The 18771-nt window shown below is 54.7% G+C and overlaps 2 protein-coding genes across 3 annotated transcripts in view; one reads left to right on the forward strand and one right to left on the reverse strand.

Annotated features, from left to right (window-relative positions):
* The window catches only part of RBFOX3 (RNA binding fox-1 homolog 3), a 136888-nt gene that overhangs the window by 4336 nt on the left and 113781 nt on the right, over positions 1–18771 (forward strand). The window contains exon 1 of one of the 2 annotated variants that reach the window (XM_062624395.1): positions 7992–8053. The exons of the other annotated variant lie outside the window; for it this stretch is intronic. The gene's annotated coding sequence lies outside the window, so the exon portion shown is untranslated. Of the gene's footprint in view, positions 1–7991; positions 8054–18771 lie in introns of those variants that run through there. 2 annotated transcript variants of the gene reach the window in all.
* On the reverse strand, positions 1088–5776 carry ENPP7 (ectonucleotide pyrophosphatase/phosphodiesterase 7). The gene is made up of 5 exons (XM_062624408.1): positions 5536–5776; positions 3493–3638; positions 2120–2740; positions 1422–1635; positions 1088–1176 (listed from the first exon to the last, which is right to left on the reverse strand). The coding sequence occupies exons 1-5, from the start codon at positions 5774–5776 to the stop codon at positions 1088–1090; spliced, it is 1311 nt and encodes a 436-aa protein (XP_062480392.1).

The following is an 18771-nucleotide window of genomic DNA, read 5'->3' on the forward strand; positions in this document are numbered from 1 at the left end:
AGATGTTTATCGAGCCCATGAGATGAGGCACAGGGCTGGGGAGCTTCAGCCTCTGGGATGGGGTCTGGGGACCTGCCCCCATAATGCCCCATGGAAGAGCCAGCAGCAGGGCTGGGACGGGGCATCCTGCAGGTGGGTTTTTCCCATTATTTTTCTCCACAGCTGTAAGGGACAGGCAGAGCGGTGCTGAGGGCACCCAGGGCTCTTGGGGCAGGGGCTGGAAGCACCGATTGACTTTGGGATCCCTTCGAGGCTCCCAGGCTGGAAGACTGCCTTTGCCCAGTGCCATTTTCAGGAGGCTCCTGGTACTTTCAGACAAATACATTTAATTGCTTTGAATGCTCAACATGTTTTAACTGTTCCTGGTCCAACCCACGCTGGTTGGACAGGGCTTGGAGCAAGCTGCTCTAGTGGAAGGTGTCTCTGCCCCTGGCAGGGGATTGGAACTGAATGAGCTTTAAGGTCCCTTCCAACTCAAGTCTGCGATTGTATGATACCTTGAGCCGATGGAGACGTTGGGGTAGCGCAGACCTTGTCAAAGTCAGACTGGGCATCAGCATATCCCAGTGAGCACCCCAAAGCTTGGGAGAGGCATCTCCCCTGGGATTCAGTCATCTGTGAGGAGCATGAATCACTCATGTGGGGAGGTTTTGGGAACTCTGCAATGATCTGAGACCAGGATTGGTTGTCTTCATGATCTGCATCCCTCCTCATCTCCTCTGGTAGAGTTACCTAGAAGCCGGGGGCTGTCAAGATAGGAGAGCACAGCACTGCATGTGGATTTCAGGTACATACAGCCTGTGGGTATCATTGGGAATGTGCCATGCTGAAGATGGGATCGGGAATTACTTGTCCTGATGGGTCTTCAGTCACAGTGAAGGCATGGAGCAGACTGATGGTGTCAAGGCCAACCTGGGCAGTAAAAATCCCTCTGCTGGGTTGCCAAGGGTCTGCCGTGCTCCCGGGAGCGGGGAGTGGTTTCACAGAGGGAGAAACCACAAAGGAGTGGGACAGGTGCCTCCTGCCTGGGTAGGAACACCCAGGGGCTCCTCTGGATGTCCCCTACCTCAGTTGCCTCTGACGGGCGTCAGCGCTTTCCTCCCCAGCATCCCAGCACCAGAGCGATGCCCAGCACCACCGGCAGGTCCTGTGCGGGCGGCAGCGGAGCCCTGGAACCTGGAGGGGGGTCAGCGTTAGCCTGGGGCCAGGAGAGCGGCAGCGCCGGGTCCCACCCGCGCCCGGGGAACCGGCACCCGCAGCCGCCCGCTCCGCGGCGGCGGCGGAGACCGCCAGGGGTCGCTGTTCCCGCGGGAATCCCGGTGGAGCGCGACCGGTGCCCCCGGGCGGCTCCGGTGCCACGGACCCGCCCCGCGCGGGTCCTTACGTGCCCACAGCGCGGCCGGTGCCGCGGCCCCACTCACGCAGCATGGCCTTGATGGGCTCCAAGGAGCCGTCGTGGGGCTCGGGGGTGATGCCCAGCAGCCGGCAGAGGAGGGCGTAGACGTTGACGCTTTCAAAGGGCTCCGCCACCAGCCCCTGCTTGAAGGCCGGTCCCACGGCGCGGAAGATGGTTTTCATGTTCATGGCCTCATTGTCAAAACCGTGCTCCCCTTTGTTGAACTGGACCTTGTACCTCTGAAAGGGAGAGGGAAGATGTGAGTGCCCAAATCCCCAGCCTCAAGCTAGGTGCTCTCCTCCATGCCATGTTTCCCAGCCACTGGGTTTAACACTCATTTCTTTAGTTTCGGAAGTCTGGAAGCTGGAGGGTGCTGCCCAGACACAGCTCTTGTGCAATCACATCTTGCAAGTTCCCTCCCTAAATGTCAGGGCATCCAAATTTTGGTGTATTGAGGAGCTTTGCAGGGAGAAGCTGCCTTTGGGCCTTAAAGCTGGGTTAGGAGAGGACCCTGAAATTGATATTCTGTGTTCATGCAAGTCCTGCTTCAAGACTTCTGGACCTTTTGTCTTCTGAACAGAGAAGATCTTTACACAGAGCTGGAATTGCCATGTGGTTATAGGGAGGTGAATCAATGGAGTGTGAGTGCTGGGGTTCTATGAGGACAGAGGAGAGAGGCAGATCCCCACAAGACAGTAAGATGTGTCTGTGCATAGGTCTTACCCCGTGGATCACATAGCCTGGATCACTGTACAGCAAGAGCGGGGTGATCCGAGAGTGGTTGGCATAATGGAATCTTCTTGGGAATTCCGCTTTCTTGTACACGTGGAGGTTTGGGTGGGCGTTTTTGAGGACTGAGTACACATGCTCTAATTTTCCTTCTTTTGGTACCAGCAGTCCATTGGGTCCATAATCTAAGAGCTCGAACTGGATGTCTTTGAAGGTGAAGTTCTCTACAGTCTGGATGTGAATCTCGTTGGTCTTTATGACAGCCTCCATGCCGTGATCAGATGTGATGATGAGGTTGAGGTTTGACTCCAGGCCGCTCTCCCGGATGCGCTGCCTCAAGTAACCAATGGTTCTGTCCACCTGCCTGACCATGTTTTTCCTCTGCGTGGATTCGGGGCCGTACTTGTGCCCTGTGGAGTCCGGCTCACCAAAGTAGAGGGCGATGAAGTCGAGGTTGTTCACCGTGAACCATTCCATCGCGGTGTCGATGTTCTGCCTCCAGTTGGTTTCATTGCTGTAGTTGAACAGGAGGGGCTCCACCAACTTCATATTCACTTCCTCCCCTTGGTACTTTGCTTTTCCTCCAGGGAAATAGATAGAGCCTGTCTTTAAACCCTGTTAGTGAAGACATTGCACAAACTCACCTGAGCTCACTCTGCAGCATCATCTCCATCCATCAGCACTACCACCTACTAATATGGTTAGTTCATTAAGCCCCCTAATGTCTACCTCTGCTTCTAATGAGGTTTTGCTTATTGCCAATTAAAAGTGATTAATTGGAAGTTCTGCCCTTCCCAGAACTCCTGCCTGTTGGTTTCTCACTGTATCGGTAACACTGGTTATAACTTTGGACACAGTGACCTGTTTGTACCTCTCATGGACCTGCCGGCTCTTGGCCATGAGGATGTGCAGGTGTGTTTTACTCCAGTCAGTAAGTGCTCACCCTGAAACCAGTGGAGCCAATTTGGCAGGTAAATACAGGCAAAGGGACATGTCTTGGGCCAAGCCTCAGGTCCTGTCCCAAAGTCAGGTTCAAAGCCTAAGGGGATCTAGGACAGCCTTGCAGCAGTCCTGGCTCCTGGTCCTCCCTAGGGAGCTGGCTGAGGTTTCTTTAACAGCAGCAGAATAACCAGTTTCATTAATGTCTTAATGGAGCTGAAACAAAAATACTACTTTTCGCTATTTTGAATAGAATGATCGTAATTATTCCTGCGCTGTCTGGGCTTCCAGTTCCTGCAGGTCTCATTACGTGCTGTTTGCAGGAGGTGTCAGCTCGTGGCCCCTGGAGATGGGGGCTCGCCTGCAGCTTTTACTGCAGGAGGCTGCATCCCGCAGGGTGGTGGGTGCGAGGCAGGGGCTGCACTTGCCTGTCTCTGTGCCGTGATCCAGATGGGCAGGCTGCCGTTGTCCCACCAGCTGTCCACCCCTTGCGTGCTGTGGTAGGGCAGCTTCTGACCCGTGCTGGTGTCAAACCACATGTTGTGGATCACCCCGTGGTTCTCCAGGTATCTCCCTGTGGGGAGAGATGGGCTGAGTGGGGCTGTGGATGGGGGGGGTTCTTCCTCTCCTTCCCCTCCCAGCTCTCCCTCTGCCTCCTTCCTCCTCTGCCTTGTACCAGGGGGAGTTCCCAGGGCAGGGAATGATGCCGGGGGGTGCCTGCTCCTCACGTCAGGGGTTGATGCCAAGCAGGTCTCATCTGGGCCCCAAGCACCCCTGAAAGTGCTGGTGCTGCCTAAGATTGCCCCTGCCCTTCTCAGCATGAATGGGGCTGCCCGTTATCCTGTGTCTCACTAATGGCTTTGGTGTTTTGCTCTCTCTGCTGCTCACAGCAGAGGTGGGCATGCAGTAGAAACTCCCTTTAGAAATGGCAGACTTGCCCTCTGTACTATTATATTTCATGCTATTATTATTATTCTGGTCCCGAAGACTGCAGTTACTTGTGCACTGTATCCCCATCCTCCCTTGCATTGACGGTGCCTTTTCCCATCAGCAGATTTCATTAGCATGTTCCACTCTTTTATGCCAAGGTTATTAATTAAAATCTTAAATAAGATTGGCTCTGAAATCGATTCCTCAGGAATTCCCCTGTTGCCCTCCCTGCAGCCCGACAATCTCCTCTCAGCATCACCTGCCCTCCTCTCCCCTGTAGCTCTGTACTTCCCATATTAGAGATTTTGTATGGATCTTCATCTTCTCCATCTTAACTAATGATTTCCCATGTGCCACTGGATCCAATACTTACTGAAGTCCAGACAGATTACATTTAGAGCGTCTCCCTTGTCTCAAAAATAATTTATCTTATTGAAGGAGGCTCTGGGCTGGGCTGCTGCTATTTACCTTTGATAAAGACAGATTCAGTTCTATCCCTTCTGCAGCTCTTGCCTTCTCACACCCTGAGTGGGGAATCTGGGTTAGGACAGTATTGTATGGAATGTTATGTTGTGTTGGTGCCTTTGTAATTAGATTTGAGTGTTTGCAGTGCTGTAGCATGTGTTGTACTCAAATATGTACATGGATTAAAGGCTATCGATCTTCGGCACCTATATAATATACGTAGTGTAGGTGTACTGATAAAAACAAAGGGAGGACACTGCAGGAGAGGCTAATTTGTGCCACAGCTCAGCACTAGGGCTTAAAGCAAAGGAAGCCTCAGGCTGCTTCAATTGTACTTTAATCTTGTTTGTGGCCCTGGCAGATAGGGAGGTAGAGGTAAACTTTAACTGCAGCTATCATGGGACGAAAGAGAAGGAAATCACAGAACCACGCGATGGTTTGGGTTCAAAGGGACCTCAAAGCTCCTCCAGCTCCAAGCCCCTGCCGTGGGCAGGGACACCTTGCTCCGAGCCCCATCCAACTGGGCCCACCTCTCCAGCCTGTTGAGGTCCCTCTGGATGGGACCAAATGGGATGGAGAAATGTCTCACATCAAAAAGGCTGTTTGGAGGCTGCAAGAGAAGACCCCAGACTGTGAACAGGACTGGATGAGCAGAGGTGCCACTGAGAAATGAAGCAACCTGTAGAGACTATAAATCCAGTAAAAACTGCCAGGCACCCAGCTCGAGCTGCTCATTGCATGCATTAGGAGTAAATCTGTGCAAAAGAGTTAATCTGATATGTTGTTAAAGCAGAACTTAGGGTGAGCTCTGCTGGGGTGGCCTCTATAATTCCTACCATGATCTAGGTGGTGGCTGCGTAATTCCTACAGCATCTGGCGCTGTTTGCCTGGGCTCAGTACAGGTCCAGCTCTACCACTTTCTGCAGCAGTTGTTGCCTGGTCTCCATTCTCCAGCTTCTCACGCTGCTGATGCTGGGTGGCTGCTTGACTTCACATCCTTCACTGATACCCAAGCCTCAAACCTGCCCTTCCCCAGCCTGCACTGCTGCCGTGCGCTTGGGGCTGGGGGCACTCACCGCTCAGTAGTGTGAAGTGGCACGGGCTGGTGACGGTGATGAAGGCAGGAGTCATGTACTGAGCCTTCACCCCCTCTGCAGCCATAGCGTCCAGGTTGTGGGTGTCCACGTCCTGGTCGTAGTTCCACCGAAAGCCATCAAAGGACACCAGGAGGACTTTGCTGCGGCTGGGAACCTGCTGCACAGGGATGCATCTTGCTACAGAGAGAGCAGCAAATAGGAACCCCAGTGAAGGGAACATCTTCATGCCCTTGAGCTGGAACAGCCCAGACACCCAGAGAGCTCCCATTAATACATGCGGGGTGGCACCAAGTTCAGTTCTTATCTAATCTGGCAGTTGCTGATCAGGTGCATGGCTTCAGTCAGCACTTCACATCGGAATGAGCCTCTCTAGATTTCGTCTAACTCAAGTGCATTAACTTCCATCTCCTGGGTCAGGCACTGGACCTGCCTCCTCCATCAGTGGCGTTGGGTGCTCTGCCAGTGCTGAGGGGAAGACCCGCTCCCGTGGCAGGAGGCTGCCTGTGTGAAACCTGCCTCCCCCCAGCGCCTGCCACCTCCTCCTCCCTGAGCTGGCTCCCTGCAGGTTGGGCTGCCCTGCTCTTGGGTCAGCAGTTCAGCTTCAAAAGGCAACTCTCCCCCTGTCAGGGCCGCTCCTCCACCTCCAGAGGGCTGCTCAGGGGTTCCAGAGGAGCTTGGATTTACTGGAGGTTCTCAGTGTGGTTTTGTGGAGCTACACACTGGGGAAAGAGGCTCTTTCCTGATCCTGGCCACACCATCAGCCCCCAGGGATGCTGCAGAGGGTGAGCCTGGCTCAGAAGCCTCTGTGTGCCACCACCCAGCTCCTGCTGTCCTGGCTCTGCTGCTCACCATGGGTGACCCTCATCTGCTTATTCACTGATGAGCTGTGTGTTATCAGCATCCCGTTTTATCAATAGCTGCTGCTTTATGACTTCTCTGGGGTTTAATCATTGCTGACAACCCATTTCTCAGCTGAGTTTAAGGCTTTTGTGTATATATGTATCAGAGGTTGCCCTCGTTCCCCCGGGTCTGAGCTCACAGCCTTTGTGTCTTTGCTGAGCTCCCTCGGCTCAGGTTCCAGGTTTATTCCTTGGTGCTTTGCTTCCCAATTGCCCAACCATCCCCTCCCTCGCCATGCAGAGCCATGGTTTCCCTGGCATTGTCTGGGCTCATCCCTTGGCATTTCTGCCCCGGGGGTGAGCTGGGCAGATGAGTCTCACACACATGCCACCATTCGTCCTTCCTGCTTCTCTGTAGGCATGAGCATCCCTGAGTATTCCCATCTGGACCAGTTCCTCAGGGTGCATCAACATCTCGGTTGCCTCTTCCCCTGTGCTTGTGTTTCTCAGGGTCGTGCAAGGACACTGTGAGAGGTTTGAGTTCACAGGAGCTGAGCAGCCTCCTCTGCCAGCCCTGGTGCTGCAGTTCACTCAAGGACTATTTTGTTATCAGCGTTTGCTGCCCTGGGTCCAATACTGTCCTTCCAGCAAGGACAGAGGGTCCTGGCAGGCACTGAGGGTTTAAAGGGCTCATATGATAAAGATGTTATCATGTACCAAGCACAGGGAAAGTTCTAAATATTCAGTGTGTTGTTCTGAGGTGGGTCAATAAGTGTCCATGCCATTGCTAACAGCGCAGGGGAAGGTCCCGATAAGTTATCGTGTTCATCAGCTCGGCTGGGAGGGAAGAGGCTAGAGAGGAGGCAGCACTGCTCTAATCTCAGAGGAATATGCAGTAACAGGAGTGTCTCAAGGCCCCTTCTGATATTTGGTATCTGACGAGCAATAGGCACAGATAAAGAGCATCACCTTTGGCCACCCTGCCTGGGAACGCTGTCATCCTCCAGTTAAAAGGGCTGATGTGGTTTATCTTGCACTAAGGCGCTCATCCATAGGCAGATGTGCCCAAGGGGCTGTGGTCACTCCAGGTCACATCTGCACTAACTGGGGAAGGTGGTCCCTGTGCAGGTGTGTTCGGGCTGAGAATGCCCCCCCCCCCCCATGCTTGGGTACCAGATAACTCAGAGAAAGATGAAGGGGCTGGAAAATAGAAATCAGGAGCCCAGAGAAGTCTCCTGCCACTGGAACTGCCCTGTTTGGCTGGGGTCAGGGGCTCAGCCCATTGCCAGCCTTTGGAAAAAGCAATGTGCCCAGCACCCTGTGGGTAAAGCCGCAAATTCCCTGCAGCTGGTGGGGTCTGTGCAGGGGGAGCAGCTCGGTCAGGCAGGACCAGGCCATTTTCCTTCTTCATTTTTTACTTTCAAAGGGAAAATCAACCTGCAGGATTCTCAGCTGTGGCCACAGCTGCTCCCAGTGATGGGACTGATGATGCCGGGGCCTCACAGCTGAGCCTGGCTGCAGGGAGGTGCTGGGGCTACTATAAAAGCCCTGCACACCCTCTAGAGCACTTCTGGTGTTGCTGTGCCTGAGTGCAGAGGGAGGAAGCGCTGGGAATGGGAAGGATGGCAGAGCCCTGGGTCTGAGCCACTTCGGGAGAGGTAGGATGGACATTTGTGGGGTCTTTGGGAGGGTGTGTGGCTGCTGTCCTGGGGGAAGGGCTGAGCTGCAGCCCCCTCCCCGGCATTGTGCAGTGGGAAATAGGGCACTTGGACATGGAGGATTCGTTGATGAAAAGCAAGTTTGGTTTTTCTTTTCCTTGCCTTACTGTCCTGCTTGGAGCAGCTCTGCTCTGCAGATTGGTTGCATGGTCCTGGTTGCTAAGGTGTTGCATATGGAGCTTGTTGGAAAGAGGGTGAAGGGAGGGGGAAGATGTCTGGGAGGGTGAGGAGAGAGTTGAATAAAGCAACTGGAGGTGCCCTGGGTTGCTCTTTGTGTGGTATAGCTCAGACAAGGGCTGCATGTCCGCAATGCTTTTCTTGGCCCCCAGCATGTGACTGCCCCGGAACCTGGGCCTGGGTAAGCTTGTGAGCACCACCGGGATACCTGGAGCTGGGATGTCCTGGTTCAAGTCCTAATGGTGCCCAGGCGAGCAGAGCCAGGAGGAGCTCTACAGCTGGGTCTGAGTGGTTGTGAGGGGTGTGTGAACCTACTGTGTGTGTGGTGGAGCTGTGGGAGCTGCTGGGGATGGGAGGCAGCAGGGGTAGCTGGGTAGAGCTGATGGGTGTGGAGCAGCCCCAGCAGGTGATAAAAGAACTGGTAACGGCCTCAAGGCCAGGAGCAGAGCGGTAGGGGTAGGGTGGTGCTGTTCGTAACCAAAAGCCAGGAGCAGCCCCAGGCTCGGCTGGAGCGCTGAGGAGAAGGGTGCTCCCGCCGGGCAGCTCGGGAAGACTGGAAAAGGCTTAAGGAGGTTGGGAAAGAGGCTTCGGCTGCTGCCGGGAGCTCTCGAGCAGGGCTTGGGTGTCGGTACCGGAGTTCGGGTCTTATCCCCATGAACCTGCCCCCTCGGACCCCCCGATCCGCGGCAGCGCGGGCCTGCGCCGGACCCGGCCGCCAGGTGGCGCTATTAACCCGCCGGCGGGGTCTCGGGGCGTCCCGAGGGAGCGGCGGGTCCTGCGGCAGCGGGCGGGGGTCCCGGTGGTGCCCCATCACCCCCTCGGGAGTGCCCTCTTCTCTCCCGCAGTGCCTTAACCCCTGGTAATTCCCCCCCATCCCCGAGTGTTGCTCGTTGGGTCCGGAGGGAGGGACGTGTGGGGAGGGAGCTGGGCTGGGTCTGATGGACACGTGGTCAGTGTTTGAGGCTAAGCAGGGGCAGGTGATGCAGCACCGTGACCCCCACATCCCAAGCCTGGGTCACCCCCAGTTGGGCCCATCATGGGGCTGCGGGCTCTGGGAAGCGGGATGGTGCGCAGCCTGCAGTGGCAGTTGTAGGGTCTGGTGACACGTGTGGATGAAACACATGCCCTGTGCTGCGAGAGGGCCGGGAGCAGCCTTCTGGGATCAGGGCTCTAAGTTCAACCCAGAGGAGAAGGGAGCCTGCCATTGAGTTGCTGCTTTATTCTTCTTCATGGGTGCATGCAGAAACTCTGCCTAAAGCACAGCCCCAGGGTCAGCAGCACCTCTGTTTACATGGGTTGGTGCAAGACCTTCTTGGGAGGGTGACCTCTTCACCATCTAGTTTGAAGCTCTTCCATGAGGTGGTCCTTGGGGAGCAATCCAGCACAGAGCTTGAGGTGAGAATAGGGACAAGAGCAGAGAGGAAAGAGTGGGGTGGGTGAGGCTTTGCTCACAGAAGTCCCATATCCCCTTCTGGGGCAATGGCCAGTGCCTGAAGTTCACTGGAGCCTTTCGTCCACTGGAGAAAGCCCCTGGCTCTTGCTCTCCATGCCCAAGTGGTGTCCCTGGATGATGATGAGGTGCTCTAGAACCTCTTCCTTGCCAGCAGTGGTCCCATTCCCTCTCTTGCCCTCATCACCATGATGAATACCTGGTCTACAGTCCCAGCACCAGGCTTTGGCCTTGGCTCCTCTTCCTGCTCCCTGTTGGGGATTTGAGCCCAGAGGAGCAGCATGGGGTCAGGCTCTGCTCCCCACTTGGAACCTTTCCTCTGCTGCTTGGTTAAACCCAGCATTGACTGCTCCATCAGAGCCTGGGGCTCTTTCTCAGCTTTCTTAGCTAATGGCTGTGTCTGCCTCCCATTGATCTCAGCTGCAGAGCTCATTGATTAAGTACATTTCTTATTATACTTAATGATATTTTACTCCTTTCTGTGCTTGCCTTGTGCCAGATGCTCACCCTGTGCTGCTGCTTGCCTGGAGGAGAATTCCTCTGGTCAGAGAGACTGGTCACAGCCTCCTCTATGCTGGCTCTGCTTGCCTCCTCAGTCACCAGCCTTGCCTGCCTTCCCTTCTGCTTTCTCTGCCTCCCCCATCCTCCTGGCCAGGGCAATCCCTCTGCCTTCCAGTTCTTTGCCCCTTGGTCCCTGCTCCCATGCCCCCTCTCAGGTCTGCTTCTCTCTCAAGCAAAGCAAAGAGGCATCCACTGTTCCCAATGCTTCAGGAGGGCTGTGAGCCTCCTGGGCACCCTGTGCTGTACCCTGCCTCTGCACAGCAAATCCTGCCTCTCACTGGGCTGCCAGGGACTTTACACTGAACTCCTTTCCATCCTGGTGGTGCCTCCCTCACTGGTGCTCTCCCAGCCCTGGTGAGAGGCACTGGCAGCGCACCGTGTTCTCCTTTGCCTTCCCTCAAACACCTCCATACTCACCTCACACCACACAAGCTGTGCGGCCTCGCTCTGTGTCTCACCTCCTTTCAACTCCCTTGCATGTATCATTCAAAAGCCATAACATTATTGAGTATAAAATATTTACTTAACTGAGCTTTTTGCAAATATTCCCCTCCATTATTTTTCCTCCTTTTGGGAGCAGACACTGCTGCTCCTGTGCTCTCAAATGGTTTCTCTTTAATACAACAAGAACATATGAACACCCAGTAGCCTTTCTTTCTCTTGAAATACCCATAAATACCGTGGTGTCACCAGCCCATTACAACCCCACCCGGACCAGGGCTTGGGAACACTCAGCAGCACTGGCATGGCTTGCGGGTTCACTTCCCACTGGAAGAGGGACAGACAGGGAGGGAGCTTGTGGGGAGGGCATAAATATGTGAGACCTGACACGATGCAGAGTATTAATATTAATAAAGAAATGTTCTTTTTGAAAGGGGCAATGGAAACTTAGCAGAGGGAGTGCAGGACTGAATGCTCTCGGTCTGCTCCCAGTTAGGATGCTGGACCAGCTGCTTGGAATGAAATCTCCTGCAGCAGCCAAATGACTGGTCCCAGGGGGAAAACAGGGGTTCTCTGTGAGATGGAGGTACTGGGAGATGCTTCCCACTGCAGGCAGCAGGATGGGCAGCCCTCAGCACCTCTTAGAGAACAGGATAAGGAACGTCGGGAGCTTGCGAAAGCCAGAGAGGGAGGACGTTTGTCTCAAGTAGATGGGAGTGTTGGATGGTGAGTGCCCTCTCCCCGTGCATGAGGGCGTTTGGCTGCTCACAGCTTGCCCGGGCATGGACTCGAGCTTGGGTCTTGGGGGCTCTCCCCACAGCGGGCCGGTGCTGCGTGCGCTCCCGCCGGGCCTGACGCTGTCCGTGGTGCTGACGGCGGCGGCGCCCGGGCCCTGTGCGGTCTCCCCGGTGCCGGCCCCCCTCCGGCGGAGCCTTCGCTCCGTGCTGGTTCCCCCAGCGCCCGGGGGAGGGCACCGGCTGCCCCAGCCCTGCCGGGAAGGCGCCACGGTGCTGGCTGAATGTCCACGGGGTGCTTGGGCTTGTTTTCTGTAAGGTGTAAAATCGCATTGGGAGGAAAAACTGCAAAGGGCAGGTAGACTGAGACTCCGTCTGAATCTCACTCAGCAGCTCTTCCCTGTGAGGGTGCTGAGGCGCTGGCACAGGGTGCCCAGAGAAGCTGTGGCCGCCCCATCCCTGGCAGTGCTCAAGTCCAGGTTGGACAGGGCTTGGGGCAACCTGGTCTAGAGAAGGTGCCCCTGCCTGCGGCAGGGCTTGGAGCTGGGTGAGCTTTAAGGTCCTTTCTAACCCAAACCATTCTCTGGTTCTGTGATTCTATGAAAAAAGTATCACCACTGCAGTGATAAGAAAAAAATAACTGAAGGACCCTGTTCCTGTATACGTGTGTCATCATTCTCACATGATCAGACCCCCCGGGAACTCACTGCCTCTAAAGAATCAAGTAGTTAAATCAGACACACAGGAAGAGGGGCTGAATTTGTGTCCCACACCTCGGAGAGCTCGTTTGGAAGCTATTAGTTTGGTATCCCGTCTGCCAGCACCAGTGCTGATGGCTGGCTTTTATCAGGAATAACGGGAGCAGCTTAAACGTAAAGCTCATGGGACAGGGTGGTGGGAGAACCTCACAGTGTAGGTGGCTGGGTGGCAAAATGGCAGATGAATGTCACCAAATCCAATGATTAGATGAGAACATCCCTCACTCCAAAACACGAAGCAGACCTTTACTGTGATATTCCCTACTTGGGAAAAGAGACCTCGCAGTCGCTGTGGGTAGCTCCATGAAAATGCCATCTCAGTGCCCAGTGTCAGTCAAATAAGGCAAATTGCTTGTTAGTAGTTATTGGGAAAGGGACTGAAGCAGAGGCAGCAGCAGCGCTGCCGGGGTGCGATGTGTCGCAGTGCAAATGCTGAGTGCGGCTTTGGTTGCCCAATCATGAAAAGGAGGTAGTTGAACTAGAAAGGTAAAGAAAAGGATGACAAGGCTGATCAAAGGCACAGAACAGCTTCTGTCTGAAACTAATAAATTAGCACTCTCTTGGTTAGAAGGGAGACTGTAAAGGTGGTGCAGGAAAGAGTTCTCTAAATTCAGGAGTGGTATAAGGGAGATGGATATTCACTATTTCTCATAAATAGGTGGCATCAAATGGAACAACCTGGCAACAGGTTTAAATTGTAAATGAGGAAAAAAGTGCTGCTCCTTTCCTGCAGTGCTCAGCACCCCTGGGTGGCTCAGGGGTGCTCAGCCCCTGGTGCCGGAGCAATTAGACACCTCATGGAAGGTGGGTGCATCAGCAGGGATTAGGTGCCACGGGCAGCTGCTGCTGCTCTGTCCTCCCCTCTTCTGCAGTAGCTTTATGGCCACCCCGGGACCTACAGGGTCTCTCAGTGGTCCGTGGTGTCAGCCAGCCCGGGCTTAGGACATGCCCTGGTGTCACTGCGGCTGGTTTCAGTGTTTCCCTGTTACAGCCAAGCGAGCAGACTTGCCCTGTAATGCCGGCAAATCCCCGCTCCTGAGGAGCCGGTAATTGATTTCCCTGTTCTCTGTCTCCCCCCGCCCAGGGCTGTGCTGACACCTCCCTGCCTGCGCTGCCGTCAGTGGCTGCGACAGGCAGATCCTGGAATTATTGATAAACACTCATTGGGGCTGGAGCCTGGGAAATTGCCAGCAACCCCAGCGGATTTCTCCCTTGCCAGCATCATTTTTCTCGCTGACAGCGTGTTCCCAAGTTTGCCGGGGAGGGGGCAGGGCCTCCTGCTAACTTTTTTTTGGGTTTGTGCATTGGTTCTTTTAAAAGATGTCTGCATAAAAGGGGAGAGGAGAGGCCTGGGAGCCGTTATCTCTGCCCTCCAGTCTGTCCCCAGAGAGCCCTGGGCTGGAAACTGCTCTGAGCTTTTCCCAAGCCCATGTCCCCCCTCACGGCTCAGTTCCTCTCCAGGCTCTGGGTTTCTTGATCTCAACATGACAGATCCCTGTTTCTTTCTCCAAATCCTCTATTCCCCCAGGCTGTTACCTTGTGGTGTGAGCCGGGGAAGGAGCCAGTGTTAGCACAGGAGCAGGACATCGCTGCCCAGAGCTGGGACCATCCATGAAGAACCAGGCACTGGGAAGTGCTGGCTCTTCCCTCCCCAGGGGCCAAGGTTCTGCTCCCACACCTCCCATGGGGTCCCTCCCGGTGCAGTGGGGCTGTCCTGAGCACTGCTCCGTGCCCGGCCTGTGTTGCGCATACGGATGTGTGTGGGGCACTGGGGCTCTGGCTGTTGCTCTTCCTGGAGCTTGAAGCATTTTTCTTTCTGCCAGGGCTGCTAATTAGTGGGAGGTTGTGGATTGGGAACAGGGAAATGTCCTTCTGTGGTTCTGGCACTAGAAATAATTAAGCCATTTTTCACCTATGCCAAATCAGATTCTGTCCACATCTTGATTTTACTTTATTTTTTACCTTCCTAGTGTGGGGATGCTGTTGGCAGCTATGGATTCACAGCCATGTCCAAAGCTTTTCAGTAATTGCCTGGATTTTGTGCTCTCTTGCTAACTGGTTGCTAGTTTCCCCTTAGTTTTTGCTGAAGCTCCTCTGGGGATGGGAAAGGATCTTGCTTTAGGCAGGCTGTGTTTGCCTCTGATACTCCTTGGGCAGTAGCACAGGATGCTGCACCCAGTGAGGCTCCGCTAGAGCCGTCCAGCTCTGGAAACATTGCTCAGATCTGGTTCCGTCCCTTTCTTGCCCCGACAGCAGGCAGTGCTCTCAGAGAAAGGCTGTTGCCTTTCTCTGTCCTGGTACCCCAGGTTCCCCTGGACCCTTCCCTTGGTGCACAGGGCACATCCCATGGTGGGTGATGATGGGCAGCAGCTCCTTGGGCCACCAGGGAGCAGGAAGCTGCCAGGTCTACCCTCCCTAGTGTCACACCTGGGTTGGGCAGCCCTGTGGGAGGGGGCTCCTGTCTGCTGGTGCGGGAGCAACAGAGAAGTGCACATGAGGCATTGCTGCCTGCTTGAGGTGGCTGATCTTGCTCTGTGCCTACCAAGCACATTCCTGCGCGCCCTGGTGCTCCCAAACCAGCAAACACCCTGTTACAGTTGTCATGGAAATCAGAAAGTGTCTGCTGAGTTTCCCTGTTCCCAGTGGCTCATACCCCAAGAGCCTCCCGCCGTGGGAGCAGCTCTCACCAGTGGCTGGGCTCTGTGGTGCTGGGGCTCGTGCTATGATCTCACGCATCCATCACTGCCAGCCTGGGAACAGGAAGACGTTCCCGGCAATCTGAAAGCTGGGATTTATCGAGGCTGGTCCCGGGATGCTAGGGGGCTGTCGGGCACCAAAAATTTCCATGTATCCTGGGGGCCGGGGGGTGGGAAGGGGTGCTGCTGCCTCTGCTTTGGGCTGGTTTTTGCATTTTTGTGTGAGTGCCAGAGTGCTGCAAGGTGAGCAGTGGGGCAGCAGCAGTGGGAGCCAGCCCTGGGCATGGGCTGATGGGCTGCGGGGATTGATGGAGGCCGCTCACATCTTCATGCATTATAGAGCTCTCCCCTCTGCCTGTGCAGCTGGAGGCTGCGGAGGGAGCATGGAGGGTTCTGCAGACTCTGCACAAAGGAAGGGGCTTGAGCATCTTCGCCAGCTTCACCCTGTCCTCACATTTGTCCCTCTGTCTGTTTGTACATTAGTGCATGTGTCTGTGCAGACTGGATTGCTTTCTTCTTTATAACGTTTTCTTTTCCCAGTGTTTATGGGCCATGGGATTGGAAGTGAAGCATCTACTTAATTGCTGTCAGGCAAGGAAACGGGTAATAAAGTTGCTGAGGGAAAACACAGCTCACTCTGGGGTAAATGCAGGGGAGCAGGGCTGATGTAAGGAGGAAGCAGAGCAAGGCTGGGGGTGGGAAGAGATGAGAAGGAAAGAACGGGAAGGGATTGGCAGGCAGCAAGGGGAGCTGGCTCCCAGATGGAAAGGCACTTTCCCTGGTGCTGAGGGGTGCAACGCTTCCCAGAGGGAAGGCTACACTGGGAACACCCCCGGGTTGACCTGTCCACCCTCTCTCAGGGGCTCTGCCTGTGCCCCTGGGACTGTGGCAATCACCTCTCTCATGCTGAGCTGCTGGAGCACTTTGTAGAGGGGAAAATGAAGAGAAGGGAGCCCTCTGCACGCTGCCCATCACTGGAGCCTCATGACTGCTGCCTCTTCAGTTCCAAGCTTTTAGATTGCAACACTCTTCATCTGCATTGCTTTCTTGTTTCCTTCATTATCTCCCCCAGTCTAACCCTTCACCATGTCATCTCCATCGCACGGCTCCTCCCTCTCCCCATTTGCCACATTACTGCAGCAAGGACTCGCTTTCCCATCTTTTAGTCTCGGTGCCATACATAAAAGCGCTCTGATGGCCACGGCGCGATAGCAAAGACAGAACTTAATTTCACAGCATTTTCATATAATACTCCATAAAACTGAACAAATTTGCTGGAGTCCAAATCCATCTCATTATGCAGAATCATTGAAAGGGAGGCTTTTACATGCTGGGACTCGGTGCTCAACCAGGGGATGGTACAGAAGACGAGGAAAATAATTAATTAGGTGCTGCTCTGGATCTTTGATCCTGCTTCACAAGGCGCATTAAATAAAATGCCTGGCTCATGAATACATGCACAGAGCCCTGTTTGTCTGACCCCACTCAGATGATTTTCAGTGAGGCTGAGGTGGGGGGGGACATCCTGAGCCTGTGCCTCAGGAGGGGGCAGGGAGGAGGGGATGGAGCAGATCAGGACATCTCCCTGGGGCAGGAGCAGGAGGCTGCAGTGCCAACCCCACTGGTATGGCTACAAAAAGCAAAAGGTGGCTGCAGTGCAGGGTGATGGGAATGGGGGTGGGATGAAGGAGCATCCAGCTCCCCGGAGCTCTGCTGCTCCCCTGCTATCCCCATTGCTCCCAGAGATGCTGCTGCACAGCCAAGAGATCGTAGCCCTGCTTTGCTGGGAGAGGCTTTGAGGCAAGAGCAGCCTGGGGATGGTGCAATGCATGCAGGTCCCGGCAGCGATCCCCATCCTTATCCAGTCAGTTTGTCTATCCTTTATGTGCACTTGCAGTCTGTCCGGCAGTGTTTGTAAGTGAGCTTGGGATTTGGGTCTATATTCTTTGAGGAATGCCATTCGTGAGAGCTAAAGATGGAGGCTCAGCTATGCCGGGCAGGGAAGCCTCAAAGTCTGGCTTCATTCACTGCACCCCCGATGTCCTGGTGTGGGAATGAGCGCTGGCTGGGAGACCCACCGTGCCTGGTGGATCACTGCTGCTCTATGGCAGTGTGGTGCAGTACTGGGCACGTGGATTGAAAATGCACCAGCAAAGCAGCCCTGCGAGGAGAGAGCTCCCTCACCTCGCACTGCTAATTAATCTCCAAGCACAGAGGATGCTCTCATCTGGTCTTTACTTAATCCGTAACCCAGAAATCCTCAAATTATGTCATTTGCTCAATACAGATGAAATTAATTACTCTGGGAAATAGGCAACAAGTTGCATTTCTGATGTTCCTTATCGTGTAATCAAGTCAGCACAGTGCTTCCCGCGCAGCGGCGGGTTTCCTGCAGCAGGCATGAGACACCGAGCAGCAGCACCCGGGAACCTGGCTTAGGGCTGGCTCTTACTAGAAGCCAATGGCAGAGGCTGTGGGAGCACTGGTGGTGCCATAGCCCAGGCAGGACGGCTGCACTTCCCATCCAGCAGAGCCACCGAGGAGCATCCATCAAGGGTTTAACCCCCTGTTGCTCCTCCTGTGTCTGCCAACAGCCTCCCTTGTATTTATTACCTCTTGTTGGGGTCCCAGATACCCCTTATAGGGCTTCCTGGGGAATCCAGAGGGATGGATTCCCCCTGGCTTTCTGTGCTGCAGGATGCATTCCTTTGCCTGGTGACTTTGAGGAGGTGAGGGAAGGTCCTCATCAGGATGGATCAGAAGAGCTGGGTGCAGAATAACAGCGATTTACTCTTTATTGGAGCTATCACAGGGAGAGCGAGCTGGGGCTTGAGACTGAAGCTATGGCTGTGCTGCTGCTGTCCCCATGGGTACTGGCTGTGCAGCTCTACCAGGGGGCACAGGATGGTCCCGAGCCCTTCCCTCCCTACTTGTCCTGAGCATTTCTCCCTGGTGCTGGGAAAACCCTTGGAGGTTTTTGCTGGAGCCTGTTGTGGGGAGCCTTTGTGCTCCAGTGCAGCCACACAGCTCAGAGAGCACTTAAAGATGACTCCCAAAGGTATAAAAGCAACATTTGCAGCCCAAGTGTGCTCCCCCTGCTCGGCTGCAGGGCGATGCTCTGCCATGTGAGCTGCTGAGTGCATCCCCAGGCACGCTCTGACTGCAGCTCCTGGCTGGAACGGGCTTCCCAGCAGGATGGATCCAGGGCTGTGAATCCCCATTTGCATCAGGATGTGATCTGGGGGATCCCCAGCCCCTTTCCAATGGGCTGGTTTCAGTGGGTCGGTGTTCTGGAGGGAAAGGTTTCCTGTGAGCACTTAAGGCAGGTGCCAGCTTGCACACAACTTGCACGTTAAGAGCGGTTGTAACAAAACAATCCATACTGGTTGTTTGCTCAAACAGTGGTAATGAACTGAAGGATATTACAAGGTGCTCGAGGCAGCTCTTCCACGGCCCGTCAGGGCCCCAGCCCCGCACTCCAGCTCGCCTGGGTCACCAGACACACTGCGATCTATTCAGAGAAGATAGAAATGCAGTTTCTCTGCCCTATCAATTTAAATAAATTATCTATTAGATTAGCTGCACTTAAAGCAGAACAAGAAATCAATCCCCCAGCCTCGGCTGCTGTTAAACTGCATTTTGCACCACTAAACCCACGATTGCCAAAGGGCCCCACTGAAGGAGAGCAGAAGGGTGCTGCCAATGGGCTCCCAGGGTGAGAGGAAGGGCTGCGGAGCCAGTGGCTGGGGATATGGATCAAGTGCTTGTCCCGAGCCGTCCTGCCCTGCCCGAAGTCTCCGGTGGGTGAGCTCCATCGTGTGCCTGGGCTGATGTGGGCAGC

Source organism: Pezoporus occidentalis, unplaced genomic scaffold (assembly GCF_034315485.1).
Source record: "Pezoporus occidentalis ecotype Australia unplaced genomic scaffold, CSIRO_AGI_Poc_V1 ctg266, whole genome shotgun sequence".
Taxonomy (NCBI): domain Eukaryota; kingdom Metazoa; phylum Chordata; class Aves; order Psittaciformes; family Psittacidae; genus Pezoporus; species Pezoporus occidentalis.

Excerpts from the sequence above, each read along its gene's own strand:
- ENPP7 (XM_062624408.1), bottom strand. The coding sequence starts at position 5,776 with ATGTTCCCTTCACTGGGGTTCCTATTTGCTGCTCTCTCTGTAGCAAGA. Across the intron at positions 2,741-3,492 it reads GGATCACGGCACAGAGACAG|GGTTTAAAGACAGGCTCTAT; the intron begins GCAAGTGCAGCC and ends CTTCACTAACAG. Across the intron at positions 1,636-2,119 it reads CAGGCTATGTGATCCACGGG|AGGTACAAGGTCCAGTTCAA; the intron begins GTAAGACCTATG and ends TCTCCCTTTCAG.